At 41.3% G+C, this 22,642-nt stretch overlaps 1 protein-coding gene across 1 annotated transcript; it reads left to right on the top strand.

Annotated features, from left to right (window-relative positions):
* The first annotated feature begins 3,231 nt into the window (after positions 1-3,231).
* LOC140853122 (uncharacterized) lies at positions 3,232-7,124 on the top strand. Its single transcript, XM_073247222.1, has 3 exons — positions 3,232-3,257; positions 5,417-6,140; positions 7,107-7,124. Exons 1-3 carry the CDS (start codon positions 3,232-3,234, stop codon positions 7,122-7,124), a joined length of 768 nt encoding a protein of 255 aa, XP_073103323.1.
* Positions 7,125-22,642: the final 15,518 nt, after the last annotated feature.

Raw genomic sequence — 22,642 nt, 5'->3', positions numbered from 1 at the left:
GAATATTTTTCAATTTTCATATTTGAGGACTATGAAGTTCGATGAAATAATGGGAGACATAATTAGATAAAAGTCCTAGTCTAGTTGTGCATGTCATCATGAGTTGTCCTCTTATATTATGTTCTTATTGTTGTAGATTAACTACACTCATGGCATTCTCACTTTCACTTAGAGGTATTCTAGATGCAAATAAGTTGACTAGACCTAACTATGTCGACTGATTAAGAAACTTGAGAATTATTCTCACTCAGGAGAAAGTCTCCTACATTCTGGATACATCTGCTCTAGATTTTCTTAGAAAAGATACTTCCGAGGAGGATAGAGCTACATATAAGATGTGGAAAGATGACAGTGTGACTGTCAAATGTATCATGTTTGCCTCCATGAGCAATGAGCTCCAGAGGCAGCATGAGGATATGGACGTTCCTTCTATTCTCCTTAATCTTAAGGAGCTATATAGGAAATAAAGTTGAACTACTCGATATGAGATATCGAAGCAGTTGTTCTATGCCCGTATGACTGAAAGTTCTTTCGTGCAAACGCATATCCTAAAGATGATTGATTTAATCACTCATCTGAGATAACTGGATTTTGCTATGGATAGTGAGTTAAGCTAGGATTTGATCCTGTAGTCTTTTCCTGACTCTTTTTCTCAGTTTGTTATTAATTATCATATGAACAAACTAAACACCAACTTAACAGAACTGCTGAAAATGTTGAAAACAGCAGAGAGCCATTTCAAGGATGAAAAGGCTCAGGCCCTTCATGTTGATAAGATCCACAAAAAGAAGGCAAAGAAGGATTCTAAGAAAAAGCTGAACCCTAAAGCTAGCACCTCCAAGAAGAAGGCGAAGAAGGTCTCTGCCAAAGATACTTGTTATCACTGTGGCAAGGAGGGCCACTGGAAAAGAAATTGCAGGAAGTACTTTGCAACCATAAAATCGACAAGCGTTGCTAAAGGTTTGTATATGATACAAACTAATTTATCATTAGGTACTTCATTTTCAAATCCTTGGGTATTGGATACCACCTGTGGCTCACACCTTTGCAAATCATTACAGGATCTACAGAAAATAAAAAATTTAAATAAAGGTGACTTCGAGCTGTTCGACGCTAGTGGAGAGTCCATTCAGGCCGAAGCCGTAAGAACCAGAATTTTGAAGTTATCTTCGGGTAGAATTTTAGAACTGAAGATTTGTTATTATATTCCAACTATTGTTAGAAATATTATTTCTGTACTGTTGTTATTGGAACAAGATTTTGAAATAATTGTAAAGAACAATAGTTGTTCTATATATTTTTCTAATGAATATTATGGAAGTACTTTTATTGATAATAATCTTATGTTTCTTTCACTTAAAGATAATGTGCTTCATGTTGATAATATGAAGAAAAGAAAGAGAGAGGATGTGAATGTCACATACCTCTAGCACTACCGACTTGGCCATATAAATAAGTCAAGGATTCACAAGTTATACAAAAATAATTTTTTTGATCCTTATTGTTGGGTATAAAATACCCCCCAGTCGAAGTTCATGTCAGGAGTGACCCTCCCGGGATTCTACCGACGTCCGACCTTCGGTGACATCTTCCCGAACCTCTCCGGCGGCCGAGCCTCCACAACGTTCCCAAGTCCTCACGACGGATAAACCCCCACCAGTGTCGACCGGATTCTCCATGATGGATGGACTCCATCCAAGTTTCTATGGTGGTCGACCACCTTCTAGACTTCGTCTGGGCTCCTACGGGAACCGAACTTCTTCCCCTTGCTCCGACGGCAGGTAGACTTCGTCCGAGCTCCTACGGGAGCCAGACTTCTTCCCCAAACTCTGACTGCAGGTAGACTTCGTCCGAGCTCCTACGGGAGCCGGACTTCAGCTCCAAGCTTTTATCGCAGGTGGGCCTCATCCAAATTCTGGCAAGGGCCAGACTCCGGGCCCCCACTACAAGCGGTCTGCTCTGAATTTCTACTACGAGCGGTCCACGTCGAATTTCTACTGCAAGCCTCCACCTAAGCTTCTATTGTGAGCGAATTCCTTCCGAACTTCTATTGCAGGCAAGCTTCGATCGAGCTTTCTCGACAAATGATCCCCATCCGGACTTCTACGGAGATCGGACTCCGACCGAACTGCTGTAGCGGATGGGTTTCAGACGAACTCCTATGACACACGGACTCCAGCAGCCGGACCCCTCCAGCGGATGAACCTCTCCAGTGCCATCTGACATCCACTGCCGGTCGATCTTCTACCAAATTCTGCATGAAACTGAACTTCGTCTACGAAAAGCCTCTGACCGAGCTCCTACAGCAAATGACCCTCGCCTGCAGTACTAGCGCCCAAGGCACCCAATGGTGAAGGGCTCGCCAGCAACATCCGAGCTCCTTTCAGATGGAGAGCTACCTCTCTCTGTCGGACACCTCAACCAAGCTTCGACCGACAGGCCTGGACTCCCTGGCAGGCCACAGTAATGGCCATGTCTCTGCTCCACTTCCTGTGATGGATTTCGCATGGCTCCACCACTCTTTGGCAAGTCACAACAACAGACACTACTCCACTCCCCGCGACAAGCTCCACGCGGCTCTGAACCACCCCTAACGCCACTACTCTCCGCAACAAACTCCTTATGGCCTTGAACGGCCCACTACCAGGTGGTTACAAATATCGCTATCAGTCTGTTGCACCCTCCACCTACAAAAAGGGGACCCCAGATACGTTATTCTCAAAGCTCTAATCTCTATCTAAAAACTCTGCAAAAATTTTTGTTTGAACACTCCATTCTTGTTGAGGCAGAGAACTGACTTGAGCGTCGGAGGGTCTTGCCGGAGCACCCCCAACTCCGGTTTAGACTTTCTTTGTAGGTCCCGATGGTGACCGCGACTCCCTCGACTCTAGCTTCTCCGACACCGGCAGATTTTTGCACCAACAGGATTGGCGCTAGAGGAAGGGGCCCTGCTGTCTTCGCAGTACCCTTGTTCTTAAAGGATCGCTCAATGGGACCGCCTCCAGTCATCTTCTCCAACATTCTCTTCTCCTTCCTCTACTGGATCTTCGCCTGATGCCTCCTCTCAAAGCATCCACCCGACGATCCACGGCCTCCGCGGTCAGATCTCAGGCTCCGGCCTCACCTCTAGTTTCTCAGGCTCCTCCTCCTCCTCCGACAATGGTGGTTGGCACGGAGCAATTCGACCTACTGGTTCAGCAGGTCAGAGGCCTCACTGAAGCGGTGTAGGCCATGCAGCAGCAGCAACAGCCACAGGCGTCAGTGCGACCAGAAAGAACGTCGCCGAAACTCCAAAATTCGGTGGTAGGATGGGCCACTTAGGCCAGTCACCCCGCCTTTCCCGGAAAGATGAATCCGAGGGTGGAGATCCCTCAGTCAGATCATGATTCTACTCCTGGAAGATCTCTACCTCCATTCTGCCAAAAGACCCTCGAGACCCGTAGTCGAGAGGATTTCCTGGATCGAAGGCTCCAGAAGATGAACCGGCAGATCGAAGAACTCTGCCACGCTCCCCCCGCTTATGGTGAGGACATTTGTACTGACCCTCCCTTCTCTCAAATGATCATGCAGGAACCAATCCCGTCAAACTTTAAGCTTCCTCAATTTGAAAGCTACTGTTGCTCCTAGATTGATTTTGATGACTACAAAACAGTTTGAAGGGATACAAATATTTTTTATTTGAAAAAGACCTTATGCTCTACAGAGGTAAAATCGTAATTTCATCAAAACTCTGATTTGATAGCATCATCGTGTAGAACAAATGATATGTAATCTATTGGTGAAAGTTTCATGGTTTTTGGACTTATATTTTTGGAGTTATGAAGGTTTGAAGTTCATGAGTCGACTCATGAGTCAACTCATGAAACTATGAGCTGATTGGCACGCAAAGATTAGCCATGGCACACTGGTTTTCTGGCTTGGCACGACCTGTGAGTCGACTCATGAGTCAACCCACAAGGCATGAGTCGACTCATGAGTCGACTTCTGCTGTTTTGGGCCAAGAAAATCCAGAAACCAAATCTCTGGACTTTGCAACAGAGGTCGACTCATGAGTCGACCCCTGAGGCATGAGTCGACTCATGAGTCGACTCATATGACGGGATTTGCCTGTAACGGCTAGTTTTTGGCCAGATTTGGTTGCTTTTTAATGCTGCTTTTTGTGCTCTAACGGCTCTTTTTTTGCCTAGTTTGTTTTCCTTTGTCTCTTAAGGCTATAAAAGGTTTCAAAAGGTGGAAAACAAAATGGAGAGAGATCCAAATATCCAAGAGGCATTCAAGTGATTTGAAAAGAGAAAATCAAGAGCATTCAAGAGGGCATTCAAGTGCATTCAAGAGAAGGTTTTTCAAGCCAACTACTCAACATCATACAAGAGCTCATTTAAAAGCCTTCAAGAAGCCATCAATCAAGCTCACCAACTCCTCAAGCATTTACTTCATCTCTCATCCACTTTGAGGAAATCCAAGAGGGGCTTCTTCATTTGAGTAAAGCGTATTTATTGTTATATTCGCTCACTTAAGGAGCTATTCTTGTACTTATTTGTGCTCTAAACTGATTTTATCTTGTGAGTAATTATTTTTATTTTGGAGGGTTTCCAAAACAAGGAAAGGTTGATCCAAACCTGAAATCGGAGTGTATTGGGTCGGCTTGTACCCGGAAAATAAGTGGACTAGCTTGGGATAGCTAGTGTCGGAGTTTCCGACGGTTGTATTCGGGTTGAATACAAAGTATAGTGGATTGGAATTCCTAAGTAGGAGCTTGGGGAGTGGATGTAGGTGCAAGGTTGGCACCGAACCACTATAAATCATTGTGTTTGTGGCATGCTTTATTGTTTCTCTTTAATTCTCCATTATATCCTTGCATTCTTGTTTTAAGTAATTAATCTCAAACTAAAGTCTCTCTCCTCATTCATCAAGCTTTTGATATATAATTTTTACAAGTAATTAGTTAAGCCTAAAATTTTAAAAACCCAATTCACCCCCCCCCCCCCCCTCTTGGGTTGCATAGCTGGGCAACAAGTGGTATCAGAGCCCGGTGCTCTAGCCCTTCTTTGATCTAACAATCAAAGAGCCAAAGATCTATGGCAACCCACGTCGGCACTTCACTAGCCGAGGGGCAATCTACCAACCGACCTCCACTTTTCAATGGGTCTAATTACACCTATTGGAAAGCTCGGATGAAGATTTTCATACAAGCACTAGACTATGATATGTGGAGTATCATAGTGAACGGTCCACACACACCCACCAAGATAATAGATGGTGAGGAGTCAACCAAACCCGAAAGAGAATGGGATGAGGTTGATAAGAAATTGGCACAGTTAAATGCTAAAGCTATGAATGTTCTTTATTGTTCACTTGATGCAAATGAATTTAATCGCATTTCTACCTGTGCATCTGCTAAAGAAATATGGGATAGGTTAGAAGTAACCCATGAGGGAACAAATCAAGTAAAGGAGTCTAAAATAAACATGCTTGTACATAAATATGAGTTATTTAAAATGGAGCATGATGAGTCCATAACTGCTATGTTTACTCGCTTTACTGACATAATTAATGGTTTGAAGAGTCTTGGCAAATCTTATACTAACAGTGAGCTTGTAAGGAAGATTCTCAGGTCATTGCCAAGAACCTGGGAAGCCAAGGTGACTGCTATCCAAGAAGCAAAGGACTTGAACACTCTACCTCTAGAAGAGCTTCTTGGATCCTTGATGACTCACGAGCTTAGCATGAAGCAACATCAAGAGGATGAAGTCAAAAAGAAGAGAACCATTGCCCTCAAATCCATAGCCTCTCCTGATGAAGAAACTGACGACACAGAAGATGAAGAACAGGATGAAAAAATGGCACTCATCACCCGAAGATTCAAGAAGTTCCTAAGAAAGAGGAAACAGGGGATGAGAAAGAGACCTTCCACAAAAGGGGAACAAAGCAAAGAGAAAGAAAAAGATCAACCCCTTATATGCTATGAGTGCAAGAAGCCGGGGCACTTCAAATCCGAATGTCCACAATTGAAGAAAGGTCCCAAAAAGTTCAAAAAGAAGGCAATAATGGCCACATGGAGTGCGAGCGACGACTCAAGCTCCGATGAGGAGACCTCAACAGAACAAGCCAACCTGTGCCTTATGGCACACGATAATGAGGTAATTTCTGAAACCCCTAGTGAATTTACTTTTGAAGAATTGCATGAAGCCTTCAATGATTTAATTGATGAATTGAAGAAACTAGGAATGAAAAACAAAGAACTAAAATTAAAAAATCAGTCTTTAGTAAAACAAGCAGAAAATCTTTCAATTGAAAAATCTACTTTGCTTCAAGAGAACCAAAGCCTAAAGAATGATATTAATAAGCTGAAACCTATAGTAGATAAATTCACCTTAAGTTCAAACAAACTAAATATGATTCTTGAAAATCAAAAGGCCGTATATGATAAGGCCGGACTTGGCTATAACCCCTTAAAGAAACAAAAATTTCTGAAAAATATTTATGTAAATTATTCAAGTAACAAGCCTACCAATACTACTTGTTTTAAATGTGGTAGAATAGGACATAAATCTTACACTTGTGCAAACATAACTGTAAAGAAAATATGGGTTCCAAAAGGAACCATCTTGACTAACCAAAAAGGACCCAAGAAAGCTTGGGTACCTAAAACAAAAACTTGATATTTGTTTGCAGGTGTGTCTAGCATCCCATGGAGAAAACAGGAAATGGTATTTGGACAGTGGATGCTCGAGACACATGACTGGTGATGAATCACAATTCATCATGCTTGATGCTAAGGATGGAGGGATGGTCACCTTTGGAGATAATGGCAAAGGAAAGATCTTCGGGATAGGTAACATTGGTATCACTCCCTCCAAATATATTGAAAATATTTTGTTAGTTAAAGGTTTAAAGCATAACTTACTTAGCATTAGTCAATTTTATGATAAAGGGTATAAAGTAGTTTTTGAATCATCTGTTTGTATTGTGACTAGTCCTATTAATGATGGCATCAAATTTATAGGACATAGACATGGCAATGTTTATATGGTAGATCTAAATGATTTAGCCAAATTAGACATGCAATGCCTAGTATCCTTAAATGCTAAAGTTAATGAGACTAGTTGGCTTTGGCATCGTAGACTTGCTCACATTAGCATGCATTCTCTTTCAAAATTAATTAAGAAAGAATTAGTTCATGGCTTGCCTAAACTGAATTTTGAAAAAGATAGGATTTGTGATGCATGTCAACTAGGTAAGCAAACTAGAGTTTCATTTAAATCCAAAAACATTGTTTCAACTTCTAGACCATTAGAGCTTTTGCATATGGATTTATTTGGACCAACTAGAACCACAAGTCTAGGAGGAAAATGATATGGTTTTGTAATAATAGATGATTATTCACGTTTTACTTGGGTTTTCTTTTTGGCACACAAAGATGAAACTTTTCATATTTTCACTAAATTTCATCGAAAAGTCACTAATGAAAAAGGATTTTCAATTCAAAATATTAGAAGTGACCATAGAACTGAATTTGAAAATCAAGACTTTGAAAAATTTTGTGATGAGAATGGAATCGGCCATAACTTCTCTGCTCCTAGAACACCCCAACAAAATGGGGTAGTTGAAAGGAAAAACAGAACCTTAAAAGAAATGGCCTGTACCATGCTTTGTGAAAGCAACCTTCCAAGATATTTTTGGGCGGAAGCTATTAACACAGCATGTTACATTTTAAATCGTGCTTTGATCAGACAATTTTTAAAGAAAACCCCCTATGAACTTTGGAAAGGAAGAAAACCAAATATTGCATATTTTCATATTTTTGGCTGCCGATGTTTTGTATTAAATAATAGCAAGGAAAGACTTGATAAATTTGATGCAAAATCAGATGAAGCAATCTTTCTGGGTTACTCCTCTACTAGTAAAGCTTTTAGAGTTTTTAATAAAAGAACTTTAGTAGTTGAGGAGTCCATTCATGTTGTCTTTGATGAATCTAACGATCTTCCTTCAAGGAAGAATGAGGGTGTTGATGATGCAGATCCATTAATAGAAGGTATGAAGGAGATCACTCTGAAAGATTCAGCCACTCCAGAGGACAAGGAACAAGAAGACAAACAAGATGAGATAGGTGAGGAAATTCAAGAACAACCTCAAGGTACAAATGACCTACCCAAGGAATGGAGGTATGTTCACAACCACCCTAAGGAGTTAATTATTGGTGATCCTATGCATGGTGTAAAAACTCGCTCTTCACTTAGAGACGTGTTTAATCATTGTGCTTTTGTATCTCATTTTGAACCTAAAACTATTGAAGAAGCTGAAAAAGATCATAATTGGATTAATGCAATGCAAGAGGAACTTAATCAATTTGAAAGAAATAATGTTTGAACTTTGGTTTCAAGACCTAAAAACTGTTCAATAATTGGCACAAAATGGGTCTTTAGAAACAAATTAGATGAGCATGGTAATGTAATTAGAAATAAAGCAAGATTGGTTGCTAAAGGATATAATCAAGAAGAAGGGATTGATTTTGATGAAACCTTTGCACCAGTAGCTAGATTAGAAGCCATTAGACTTCTACTTGCATATGCTTGCTTTATGAAATTCAAATTGTTTCAAATGGATGTTAAAAGTGTATTTTTAAATGGATTTATTGCTGAAGAAGTTTATGTAGAACAACCCCCTGGATTTGAAAATCATGCCTTTCCTAATCATGTTTTTAAATTAAATAAGGCTTTATATGGATTAAAACAAGCACCTAGAGCATGGTATGATAGACTAAGCAAATTTTTACTAAATAATGATTTTTTAAGAGGTAATGTAGATACAACCCTCTTTATCAAAAGAAATCAAAATGATATGTTAGTTATACAAATTTATGTTGATGACATAATTTTTGGGTCTACTAATGAATCCCTTTGTCAAGACTTTGTTAAGCTTATGCAGGGGGAGTTCGAGATGAGCATGATGGGAGAACTCACCTTCTTCCTCGGACTCCAGATCAAACAATCAAAAGAGGGAATCTCCATCACCCAAAGCAAGTACACCAAGGAACTACTCAAAAGATTTGGAATGGAGAACTCCAAACCCATTGGCACACCAATGAGTCCCTCATGTAAGCTTGACAAGGACGATGAAGGTAAATGTGTAGACTTAAAATACTATAGAGGTATGATTGGATCATTATTATATTTAACTGCAAGTAGGCCTGATATCATATTTAGTGTTTGTTTATGTGCTAGATATCAATCTAATCCTAAAGAATCTCATTTGAATGCTGTTAAAAGAATCCTTAGATACTTAAATGGTACTCAAACTTTAGGGTTATGGTACTCTAAGGACTCACAAATAGATTTATTAGGATATTCTGATGCTGACTTTGCTGGATGTAAACTAGATAGAAAAAGCACAAGTGAAACTTGTCAATTTCTTGGAGTTAACCTAATCTCATGGTTTAGCAAGAAACAAAATTCGGTAGCACTGTCTACGGCTGAGGCCGAATACATTGCAGCCGGAAGTTGTTGTGCTCAAATCTTGTGGATTAAGCAACAACTCGAAGACTTTGGAATTAAACTTAATGAAACACCAATAAGATGTGACAACACAAGTGCCATAAATCTATCTAAAAATCCTATTCAACACTCAAGATCCAAACATATTGAAATAAGACATCACTTCATAAGAGAACATGTTCAAAACAAAAATATAATTCTTGAATATGTTTGCATCGAAAATCAATTAGCTGATATCTTTACAAAGGCCCTTAGTGAGGATAGATTCTGTGAAATTAGGAGAAATCTAGGAATTCTTGATCCATTTGCCTGAATTAATTTTCAAATTCCAATGATTTATGGTCAAAATTTCCTAAGAGCTCAATTTCCAACACCTTTCTTGGTCCCAAAAGCTCAAGTTTTTCATTCTAAAAACTCATCTTAGAGCTAAACTCCTTTTCCCCAAATTTCAAATTTTTCTGGAATTTATTCATATTTTTCTTGATTTTCTGAACTTCATGAGTCGACCCCCATGAGTCGACTCAATGGCAAACTTGTAATTCCCAGCAACTTCCAACGGGCTGAAGGGTTTATATTTTGAATTACTGTTCGTGAGCCGACCCTCACGCTCGTCTTCCTCCTTCCGAAATCCATTCTCCCTTCTCCCATTTGCTCCATTTCCAAGGCTTGAGCTAGTGGAACTCCTCCCGCCTCCTCTCCATCGCAAATAGCCACTCCGGGAAAGGTTCTTTTGTGACCTCTTCCCTTGTTCTTCACGGTTGGAGCGTGCCCTAGCACTCCACCGTCCCTCTCAAATCCACTCATTCTCTCCTCCAAAACCTCAAATCACTCTCTTGTGATCCTTCCTCCACTCTCTCACTTGCTCCTCAAGTCTCCTCGCCTGGTATTGAAGAGGTTATGGCACCAAAAATGAAACTTCCCCAAAGGAGAAAGTCTGTCCGGGAACTTGAAGAAAGTGTCAGAAGGAAAAGGCAAGCGGCACAGTCCTCCTCTGCTCCCATTCCAGCTTCAGTTCAAGGTCCTTCACAGTCTTCTCAAACCCCCAGTAAGAACCCTCTCTCAGATAGAAAAGTAGAAACCGGGAAAAACATTGACTTCCGGTTCTTTGAAAGTGAGGAATTTTCTTTAGCAAGTAAGATCAAAAATCAGGGATGGAGCTTTTACTGTTCACTCAAAGAAGTCACCTTTGTTGACCTTGTTAGGGAGTTTTATCAGAATCTTATTTATGGAAATGGGTCAGTAACTTCAACTGTGAAAGGGATTGATATCTGTCTGGATCCTGTCATTTTAGGGGAGATTTTACACTTACCTAGTGAAGGTTATGCATACATGGAACTCCCCGTGAAAGAAGAAGGTATAAGTGTTCTACTTGGAGGAACCTACCAAGGGAATTTGAATAAACTAGAGGCCAAGATTTTACCTATAGAAATGAGAATCTTACATCAAATGGTCACAAAACTTTTCTTCCCTAGGAGTGGTAGGCACGATCTTCTGTCAGGCAGGGACATATGCATTATGTTTCACATTATCACAGAAACCCCCCTAAACCTCCCAGCACTTATGATAGAGGCCATGAGAGAGACTCTGAACAGATCTAAGGCACATTTGCCTTATGGTATGGCCCTGACTAGAGTTTTCAGGAGGTTTGGAGTTAGTTGTGAGGGGGAGGCTCCCACCAAACTGTCTCATGTTGATACCTTCAACCTACACACCCTGCATCGAATGGGATTCACAAAATCTGGTGGTGGTTGGATCAGGGGAGCTGAAGAGAGAGCTGAGGAGAGAGCAAAGGAAAGAGCTGAGGATACAGCAGGAGACAGAACTGAAGTCAGAGCTGAAGAAGAAGAAGGTCCATCATCTCCTGTTCATGACTTCAGGGCAGCTTCACCAGATATACAGTTCTTTCCGGATCCAGAGGCTGGCCCTTCTGAGTTTACCAGGATACCCACACCTGTGCATCAGCCAGAGAGCAGAGCACCTCCGTCAGAGTTCACACTGTCTGATGATCAGATTGAGCGGATTTCACAGCATGTGGCTTCATTATTGTCGAGTCAGTTGAGCAGTACTTCGCTTGCACCAGGGGCTACTTCTACTGATCAGACTTTGACTCCCCACATCTCCACAGTATATCAGATGATGGCAGATCAGTCCATGAGGATTCAGCAGCTTGAGGATACTGTACTGAGACTGACTGGCAGAGTTCTCGAGTTACAGGGGCAGGTCTTCGATTTGGCACACCCTCAGCCTCAGGAGTCTACGATTGAGGTCACTGATCTCACTGCAGAGGCTGGCAGACTCAGAGGAGCTCTTGAGGGCGGTTATGAGTTACTGAGGAAGGAGATCAGAGGATCAAGTGAGCAAGCTACTACTCAGTTCACTGCACTTCTCCAGGCTGTCTCCAGGGCACTGACTGTACTTGACTCCATCAGACTTACCCTTTCAGTTCAGTCCCTAGCTTCTCAGCGTTCTCAGCCACCCAGTTCCTCCCGTTCGCCTGCTCGTGCCAGTTCTTCCTCTCGTGCCAGAGGCAGATGGGGTCGAGGATGCATCTCAGATCCAGATCCATCTGCTCCTTATCACATTTCTGATGATTCTGATCATTGATCAGTTCTTGATCCTAGGTCTTAGTGTTTAGTCCTCTCTAGGATCTGTATTTTTGGGGCCATGTATTGACATGAGCTAGTTGACTTTGTATGATACTTTTTATGTTACAATCTATGTACTGAAACAATTATGGCTTTACCTTTGGAATGATGATTATCTTACTTTGGTTATATTTCTCTTTTGTGAAATATTGTCTTCTCTTTATGGTATTATCATTTTATGATTGCTGTTAATAGTTGCTTCATTAAGGGGGAGCAAACCCTACAAGAGGAGAAATTAAAGAATGCTTCAGAAAAAGGACTTAACCTTGTTTGATGATGTCAAAAAGGGGGAGAAATTAAACACAAAGAAATCTATCAAAAGCAAACACTACAAATTATGAGAAATTAATACATTGACAATTTTAAGTACAAATGCTAAATATACTGCAAATAAGTAACTTTTAAAATTACTCATACTCTGATTTGCCGTAAACCATTGAATATGCTTTGATAGGCTTTCAAATTCCAAACCCACTCTGATATATTGAATACATTGCTCTAATACTTTGACAATTTTTTTACTACTCCGATACATTACTCAATTTTACTCTGATACATTGAAAAACTATTTTTATTACTCTGATACTTTGCAAAATTTTTCTCTGATACTTTGTAAAATTGTTTTCCCTACACTGATACATTGCAGGATTTTCATTTCTCTTGCTCTGATACATCTTAAACTTAAATGATCTAATACTCTTTCTAAATCAACTATTAAATATGCTTTGGCACACATGACTAGTTTTGAGAATTGAGAAAATTTTTTTTTTCTTGCTCTGATAATAAAATCAAATTTTTTGCTCTAACACCAAAACAATAATCCAATGAGCATATCTTCCAATCTTTAAGCAAATGGACAAACCATTTATGCATACAACCATTTGTATCACATGCCAAAAGAATCATACTCTTTTCAAGCATATGCACCTAAAATACAATCTGTTGAAATTCATGATTCAGAAAAATACTTTTGTTCAAATGTTTTGTCATCATCAAAAAGGGGAAGATTGTTGCTCCTAGATTGATTTTGATGACTACAAAATAGTTTGAAGGGATACAAATATTTTTTATTTGAAAAAGACCTTATGCTCTACAGGGGCAAAATCATAATTTCATCAAAACTCTGATTTGATAGCATCATCGTGTAGAACAAATGATATGTAATCTATTGGTGAAAGTTTCATGGTTTTTGGACTTATATTTTTGGAGTTATGAAGGTTTGAAGTTCATGAGTCGACTCATGAGTCAACTCATGAAACTATGAGCTGATTGGCACGCAAAGATTAGTCATGGCACGCTGGTTTTCTGGCTTGGCACGACCTGTGAGTCGACTCATGAGTCGACCCACAAGGCATGAGTCGACTCATGAGTCGACTTCTGCTGTTTTGGGCCAAGAAAATCTAGAAACCAAATCTCTGGACTTTGCAACAGAGGTCGACTCATGAGTCGACCCCTGAGGCATGAGTCGACTCATGAGTCGACTCATATGACGGGATTTGCCTGTAACGGCTAGTTTTTGGCCAGATTTGGTTGCTTTTTAATGCTGCTTTTTGTGCTCTAACGGCTCTTTTTCTGTCTAGTTTGTTTTTCTTTGTCTCTTAAGGCTATAAAAGGTTTCAAAAGGTGAAAAACAAAATAGAGAGAGATCCAAATATCCAAGAGGCATTCAAGTGATTTGAAAAGAGAAAATCAAGAGCATTCAAGAGGACATTCAAGTGCATTCAAGAGAAGGTTTTTCAAGCCAACTACTCAACATCATACAAGAGCTCATTTAAAAGCCTTCAAGAAGCCATCAATCAAGCTCACCAACTCCTCAAGCATTTACTTCATCTCTCATCCACTTTGAGGAAATCCAAGAGGGGCTTCTTCATTTGAGTAAAGCGTATTTATTGTTATATTCGCTCACTTAAGGAGCTATTCTTGTACTTATTTGTGCTCTAAACTGATTTTATCTTGTGAGTAATTGTTTTTGTTTTGGAGGGTTTCCAAAACAAGGAAAGGTTGATCCGAACCTGAAATCGGAGTGTATTGGGTCGGCTTGTACCCAAAAAATAAGTGGACTAGCTTGGGATAGCTAGTGTCGGAGTTTTCGATGGTTGTATTCGGGTTGAATACAAAGTACAGTGGATTGGAATTCTCAAGTAGGAGCTTGGGGAGTGGATGTAGGTGCAAGGTTGGCACCGAACCACTATAAATCATTGTGTTTGTGGCATGCTTTATTGTTTTTCTTTAATTCTCCATTATATCCTTGCATTCTTGTTTTAAGTAATTAATCTCAAACTAAAGTCTCTCTCCTCATTCATCAAGCTTTTGATATATAATTTTTACAAGTAATTAGTTAAGCCTAAAATTTTTAAAACCCAATTCACCCCCCCTCTTGGGTTGCATAGCTGGGCAACAGCTACGACGGGATTTCGGACCCAATTGACCACCTGGAGGCCTTTCGGACAATGTTGCTACTCCATGGTGCGCCAAACGCCATCCTATGTTGAGCTTTCCCATCCATCTTGAAGGGAGCAGCGAGAAACTGATACTCAATGCTGAAGTCGGGTACCATCTTTTTTTTGATCAGATGAGTCACCAGTTTGTGGCTCATTTTGTTAGCAACCGACATCCCCGGAGGGGTTCGGAGTCCCTCATCAACATCAAGCAAAGGGAGGGAAAGTCCCTTCGGGCTTACGTCAACCGTTTCAACATCACCGTGTTGGAGGTCTGGAACTTGGACCAATCGATCGTGATGGCCGCTCTGAAAGGCGGCCTTCAAAAGAATGACCTTCTATTCTCCCTGGAAAAGAAGTACCCCAAAAATTTTGCCGATTTGCTGGCTCAGGCCGAAGGATACACCCGAGTAGAAGAAGCCTTCAAGATGAAGGATGAGGAGACCACGAGGGAGCGACAGGCAGGAGACTCGAGTAAGCCCACAGTCGAAAAAGGCCCTCGAGAAGCTCGACCACATTCTCGAACTCCTTTCGGGTACAAATGTGCCCAGACTCCTCTCCGAGCATGCAGGCAGAGAAGCCCAGAGTGCAGGGTTCGATGGAGCTCTCCCTCAGGAAGATTCTGCAGCTATGCCCCCCTCAACGCGTCGAAAACCCAGGTACTGATGGAAGTCAGAGAGCAGCTTCCTAGGCCAGAAAGGATGCGCACAAACCCCAGGAAGCTCAATCCTAACAAGTTCTGCCTCTACCATCATGACCATGGCCATGACATAGAGGAATGCATTCAACTCTGAGATGAGATCGAGGAGCTCATCAGACGAGATCGGCTCGATAGGTTCATTCGACACCGGCCTGAGGGTAGAGAGGATCGGCCAAGGGCCCTGCCATAACCTGAGCCGTCGAGGAGGGAAGAGCAGTCTAGAGATCGGCCTCCAATTGGGATCATCAACTCTATCTCTAGAGGACCTTGACGGGGAGCAGACCTTCTACAGCCCTGAGATTTGAAAAACCTATAAATGTATTACGAACGACTTCGCTTTAAATCAAGATTCCTTTCAGATTTGCATATCTTTCCCTTTTTGCATGAACTTGTAACGACAGGGGATAACCCATTCAGACAACGAAAACATATCCTAATATGGGCAAGGCCGAAGGCCCGATTATTTTTAGACCGGATGGGGGGAGAGGCCCTACAATGCCCTTATGTGCCCCCACAGCCATGTTAGGGACAGGAGGAGAACCTCGCCCTAACATGAGCAAGGCCGAAGGCTCGGTTATTTTTAGATCGGATAGGGGGGAGACCCTACAACGCCCTTATGTGCCCCCACAGCCATGTTAGGGACAGGAGGAGAACCTCGCCCTAACATGAGCAAGGTCGAAGGCCTGATTATTTTTAGACCGGATGGAGGGAGAGGCCTTACAATGCCCTTATGTGCCCCCACAGCCATGTTAGGGACAGGAGGAGAACCTCACCCTAACATGAGCAAGGCCGAAGGCTCGATTATTTTTAGACTGGATGGGGGGAGAGGCCCGACAGCACCCATATGTGCCCCCACCGCCCTGTTAGGGACAGGAGGAGAACCTCGTCCTAACATGAGCAAAGTCGAAGGCCTGATTACCCTTAGATCGGATGGGGGGAGAGGCCCTGCAACACCCATATGTGCCCCCACAGCCCTGTTAGGAATAGGGGAGGAACCTCATCCTAACCTGAGCTGAAATCGACTGCATCAGAAATAGGGGAAGAACCTCATCCTGACACCAACTAAGGTCCGGCCATTCGAGACCTGATAAGAAAGAAGAGAACCTTCTCGACGGCCCTTCTACGCTACCGTGACCCCATAAAAAGCTAGGGAAAACCCTTACTTAAAAGGAGGAAGGAAAAAGAGAAAGAGAGATCTACGGTCACGAACGAAAAGGCAAATCAACACGATGATGGCTAGGAACCTTCAAATGATGTCGACGTCGAACAAATCAAAAAACACAAGGAATTCGGTAATGACGACCTAATACAAAAATGAACAAGAAACCTTCGGACAACATCGACATCGAACGAGACAAAAATGGAAGAAGTCCGGCGGACGACAATTCAACACAGCGCACGGGCAAGGTAACAAAAATCTCCTTTTCCTTTCTTTAGCAAGGTATGCGTTATAGAGCCCAGAAGGCCAAAAAGAAAAAAAAATGGCAAAAGAAGACACATAGAAGGATGAAAGGCAAAAAGAGCCCTAAGGGGGCCCGGCTTCTTCTGACTTCAAACTTTCAGCTTCGACCCTCATCAGGGAGTGCCTTAAGCTTTCAACTTCTTCTTCCAATTCTTTCTCCCTCATTAGCATCTCCATATACCTTCGATGAAACCGTTGGCTTTCATTCTTCGCCTCTCGGAGCCTCTTTCTCAGGACCTCGGATTCTGCCTCCGTGTCTTTGACCGTCTGCTGCTCGTATACCAGCTGGATCTTCAACTATTGCAGCTCAGCCTTCCCCTCCCCAAGGGCAACGGATAGCTCTTCTATGGTTCCTCTCAGGGATTGGAGTTTGTCGAGATCCCAAACAAGAGCAAGCTGGGCTCCTTCAGATAACTGCCTTTGAAGGTGGGCAACCTCGTCGGTCGCCATCCTAAGCTTCCTCTTGTAGTCGTCCACCTGCTTGCACCAGCTAGCCCGGTACGCATTATAGTTTGCCTCGGCATCCTGGAGCTGTTGCTGAAGATCGGAGAACTTCTTCGACCATTCTCGATCGCTGTCGGCCCGAGTCGAAAGCTAGGATGAGCTTCCGTCCAACTGGTCGATCCTCTCCTGTGCAGCCAACAGCTCCGCTCCAAGAGAGCTAATCTTGGAAGCTTGAGCCCAAGATCGGTCGCTGGCACGCTTCTTATGTTCCTCGAGCTCCTTTTCGAAGTTCACTTTCCCTTGACTGTACTCCATAGTCCCCTTCACGTGGAGGTTTCGAAAGTAGGTGGTTTCCGCAGTGGCCTCAGAGTGGCTCTCCCTCAGCCTGCGAAGTTCGTCCTCTATCTCCTTCGACTTTTTTGTTAAATGACGAACTTTCTTCCTCAGATGTCAGATCGTGGACTTCAGTAGAACTCCCTGTGGCAAGGGAAGCGCTTTGACAGGACACTGCCATCGGGAGATAAAAGCGTCAAGGTGCGGCTCATTGCAAAAAAAAAAAAGAAAAGAAAAGAGCAGAGAAGCCCCCCATAAGGAGAAATCTAATTTTATTGATTGAATATTTCTTAAAGACAAAAGAGAAAGAAATCACAGTAAAAGAAAAATACAAAGTCAGAGGTCTCAGACCTCCGAAGCAGGAGTTGGGAAGCTCGGTGTTCTTGGAAGGGGGGCTGCGGTGGTAGTGGCAGCAGGAGAGGGCCGGGCTTCATCTTCAGATGCCTCATCCAAGAAGCTGAAGTCGAGCTCAGGAAATTTCTTGACCATCTTCTCTTGGCAGAGCTCAAATCCTTTGATGAATGCATCTTGGCCGAACTTGACGTTCAGGTCCCTCATCTCAGCAGAGGCCTTGAACTCCTCCACCGCTTGGACCCTGGCCTCCGAGATCAGAACCGAAATCTGCTCCATCAAATTTGGGACCTCGGCCTCTGCCTTCCTCACCATCTCCTCCGAGGCCTGCTTTTCTTTCTCAAGGGCCTCTTGGAGGTTGGCTACCTCGGCAGCCTTTTCCTTGAGGCGGGCGGCCTCGGCCCGACGGCCCTCCTCCACCTGGATGGTGTCCCTCCTCGCCCTATTCGTCGCCTCGATGTTGGTGAGGAGCTGGTGCCCGATCTGCAAGGGTGGCCAGGAGGTCAAAATGAAAGTTGAGAAGTTAATTGAATGAAGGGGCGAGGGGAAGGAGGAAAGTGAATCTATTTACCTCGAGAAAGGACCCTAGAGAGTCCCAAACCCGCTGTTCGGGATCGACGCAAACGATCCTCTGGATGACTTCGGGCAGGATGCACCTGTTGCTCCTAAATTGATTTTGATGATTACAAAGCAGATTGAAGGGATACAAATATTTTTTTTAATTGAAAAAGTCTTTATGCTCTTCAGGGGCAAAATCATAATTTTACTAAAATTCTGATTTGATAGTATCATTTGGTAGAACAAATAATTTGTAATCTATTGGTAAAAATTTCATTATTTTTGGACTTATATTTTTGAAGTTATGAAGGTTTGAAGTGCATGAGTCGACTCATGAGTCAACTCATGGCACAATGAGCTGATTGGCACGCAAAAATTTCCCTTGGCACGCTGGATTTTTGGCTTGGCACGACCTGTGAGTCGACTCATGAGTCGACTCATGAGTCGACCCCTGCGACGGAAATCATCCGCAACGGCTAGTTTTTTGCCCGTTTTAATTGCCTTTTATGCTCCCTAAAAATGCTCTAACGGCTCTTTTTCTGCCTAATATGTTTTCTCTTGTTTCTTAATGCTATAAAAGGTTTCAAAAGGTAAAAGTACATGAGACATACAGAGATCCAAAATATACACGAGGAGATCAACGAAATACACAAAAGAAAAAGAGAGGGGATCCACAATCCACACGAGAGAGACAAGAGATCTACAATATACACGAGAGATTGTGAAAGAGAAAAGCAAGAGTGTTCAAAAGGGCATTCAAGAGTATTCAAAGAGAGGATTTTTCAAGCCTATTTTTCAACCTTGATCAAGAGCTCTTTCAAAGCCTTCAAGAAGTCTTCAATCAAGTTCATCTTCTCCTCAAGCGTTCATTCAACTCTTCATCTACATTGAGGAAATCCAAAAAGGGGATTCTTCATTTGAGTAAAGTATTTTTATTGTTATATTCACTCATTTAAGGAGCTATTCTTGTATTTATTTATGCTCTAAACTGTTTTACTCTTTGTGAGTATTTGTTCTTGTTTTTGGAGGGTTTCCAAAACAAGGAAAGGTTGATCCGAACCTGAAATCAGAGTGTTTTGGGTTGGCTTGTACCCGAAAAATAAGTGGACTAGCTTGGGATAGCTAGTGTCGGAGTTTCCGACATTTGTATTCAGGTTGAATACAAGTATAGTGGATTGAAATTCCCAAGTAGGAGCTTGGGGAGTGGATGTAGGTGCAAGATTGGCACCGAACCACTATAAATCCTTGTGTTTGTGGTGTGCTTTATTGTTTCTCTTTATTTCTTTATTATATCCTTGCATTCTTGCTTTAGGAAATTAATTTTGATTTAAAGTCCTTCTCATTCATCAAGCTTTTAACAAATATCTTTCATAAGTAATTAGTTGAGCTTAAAATTTTTAGAAACCCAATTCACCCCCCCTCTTGGGTTGCATAGCTGGGCAACAAGTGGTATCAGAGCCCGGTGCTCTAGCCCTTCTTTGATCTAACAATCAAAGAGCCAAAGATCTATGGCAACCCATATCGGTACTTCTCTAGCCGAGGGGCAATCTACAAACCGACCTCCACTTTTCAATGGGTCTAATTACACCTATTGGAAAGCTCGGATGAAGATATTCATACAAGCACTCGACTATGATATGTGGAGTATCATAGTGAACGGTCCTCACACACTCACCAAGATTATAGATGGTGAGGAGTCAACCAAACCCGAGAAAGAATGGGATGAGGTTGATAAGAAATTGGCACAATTAAATGCTAAAGCTATGAATGTTCTTTATTGTGCATTTGATGCAAATGAATTTAATCGCATTTTTACTTGTGCATCTGCTAAAAAAATATGGGATAGGTTAGAAGTAACCCATGAGGGAACAAGTCAAGTAAAAGAGTCTAAAATAAATATGCTTGTGCATAAATATGAATTGTTTAAAATGGAGCATGATGAGTCCATAACTGCTATGTTTACTCATTTTACTGATATAATTAATGGTTTGAAAAGTCTTGGCAAATCTTATACTAACAGTGAGCTAGTAAGGAAGATTCTCAGGTCATTGCCAAGAACTTGGGAAGCCAAGGTGACTGCCATCCAAGAAGCAAAGGACTTGAACACTCTACCTCTAGAAGAGCTTCTTGGATCCTTAATGACTCATGAACTTAACATGAAGCAACATCAAGAGGATGAAGTCAAAAAGAAAAGAACCATTGCCCTCAAATCCACAACTTCGCCTGATGATGAAACGGATGACACTGAAGATGAAGAACAGGATGAAGATATGGCACTCATCACCCGGAGATTCAAGAAGTTCCTAAGAAAAAGGAAACAGGGGATGAGAAAGAAGTCATTCACAAAAGGGGAACAAAGCAAAGAGAAAGAGAAGGATCAACCCCTTATATGCTACGAGTGCAAGAAGCCGGGACATTTCAGATCCGAATGTCCACAACTGAAGAAAGGTCCCAAAAAGTTCAAAAAGAAAGCAATGATGGCGACTTGGAGTGCGAGTGATGACTCAAGCTCCGATGAGGAAACCTCAACAGAACAAGCCAACCTGTGCCTTATGGCACACGAAAATGAGGTAACTTCTGAATCCCCTAGTGAATTTACTTTTGAAGAATTGCATGAAGCATTCTATGATTTAATTGATGAATTAAAGAAACTAGGGATGAAAAACAAAGAACTGAAAATGAAAAATCAGTCCTTAGTGGAACAAGCTGAAAACCTTTCAATTGAAAAATCCACCTTGATTCAAGAAAATCAAAGCTTAAAGAATGAAATTAACAAGCTGAAACCTATAGTAGATAAGTTCATCTTAAGTTCAAACAAACTAAATATGATTCTTGAAAATCAAAAAGCTGTATATGATAAGGCTGGACTTGGCTATAACCCCTTGAAGAAACAAAAATTTCTGAAGAATATTTATGTAAATTATTCAAGTAACAAGTCTACAAATTTTACTTGTTTCAAATGTGGTAGAATAGGACATAAATCATACACATGCCTTATTAACAAATCTGCAAACACAACTATAAAGAAAATATGGGTTCCAAAAGGAACCATTTTGACTAACCTAAAAGGATCCAAGAAAGCTTGGGTACCTAAGACAGAAACTTGACCTTTGCTTGCAGGTGTGTCTAGCATCCCAAGGAGGAAACAGGAAATGGTATCTTGATAGTGGATGCTCGAGACACATGACTGGTGATGAATCACAATTCATCACGCTTGATGCTAAGGATGGAGGGATGGTCACCTTTGGAGATAATGGCAAAGGAAAGATCATCGGGATAGGTAACATTGGTATCACTCCCTCCAAATACATTGAAAATGTTTTGTTAGTTAAAGGTTTAAAGCATAACTTACTTAGCATTAGTCAATTTTGTGATAAAGGGTATAAAGTTGTTTTTGAATCATCTGTTTGCATTGTGACTAGTCCTATTAACGATGGCATTAAAGTTATAGGACATAGGCATGGCAATGTTTATATGGTAGATTTGAATGATTTAGCCAAATTAGACATGCAATGCCTAGTTTCCTTGAATGCTAAAGTTAATGAGACTAGTTGGCTGTGGCATCGTAGACTTGCACATATTAGCATGCATTCTCTTTCAAAATTAATTAAGAAAGAATTAGTTTTTGATTTGCCAAAACTGAATTTTGAAAAGGATAGAATTTGTGATGCATGCCAATTAGGTAAACAAACTAGAGTTTCATTTAAATCCAAAAATACTGTTTCAACTTCTAGACCTTTAGAGCTCTTACATATGGACTTATTTGGACCAACTAGAACCACTAGTCTAGGAGAAAAATGATATGGCTTTGTAATTATAGACGATTACTCTCATTTTACTTGGATTTTCTTTTTGGCACACAAAAATAAAACTTTTCATATTTTCACTAAATTTCATCGAAAAGTCACTAATGAAAAAGTATTTTCAATTCAAAATATTAGAAGTGATCATGGAACTGAATTTGAAAATCAAGATTTTGAAAATTTTTGTGATGAAAATGGAATTGGCCATAACTTCTCTGCTCCTAGGACACCCCAACAGAATGGGGTAGTTGAAAGAAAAAACAGAACCTTAGAAAAAAGGCCCATACCATGCTTTGTGAAAGCAACCTTCCAAGATATTTTTGGGCGGAAGCAATTAACACAGCATGTTACATTTTAAATCGTGCTTTGATTAGACAATTTTTAAAGAAAACCCCCTATGAACTTTGGAAAGGA

This window comes from Elaeis guineensis, chromosome 13, assembly GCF_000442705.2.
Source record: "Elaeis guineensis isolate ETL-2024a chromosome 13, EG11, whole genome shotgun sequence".
Lineage (NCBI taxonomy): Eukaryota > Viridiplantae > Streptophyta > Magnoliopsida > Arecales > Arecaceae > Elaeis > Elaeis guineensis.
Note: the sequence above shows the minus strand (reverse complement) of the source record. Positions and strands in the feature narration are given on the sequence as shown.

Coding starts and splice junctions, on each gene's coding strand:
- LOC140853122 (XM_073247222.1), top strand. CDS start 3,232: ATGCAGCAGCAGCAACAGCCACAGGC. Junction 3,258..5,416: donor CAGCAGCAACAGCCACAGGC/GTCAGTGCGACC, acceptor AATATGGGATAG/GTTAGAAGTAACCCATGAGG.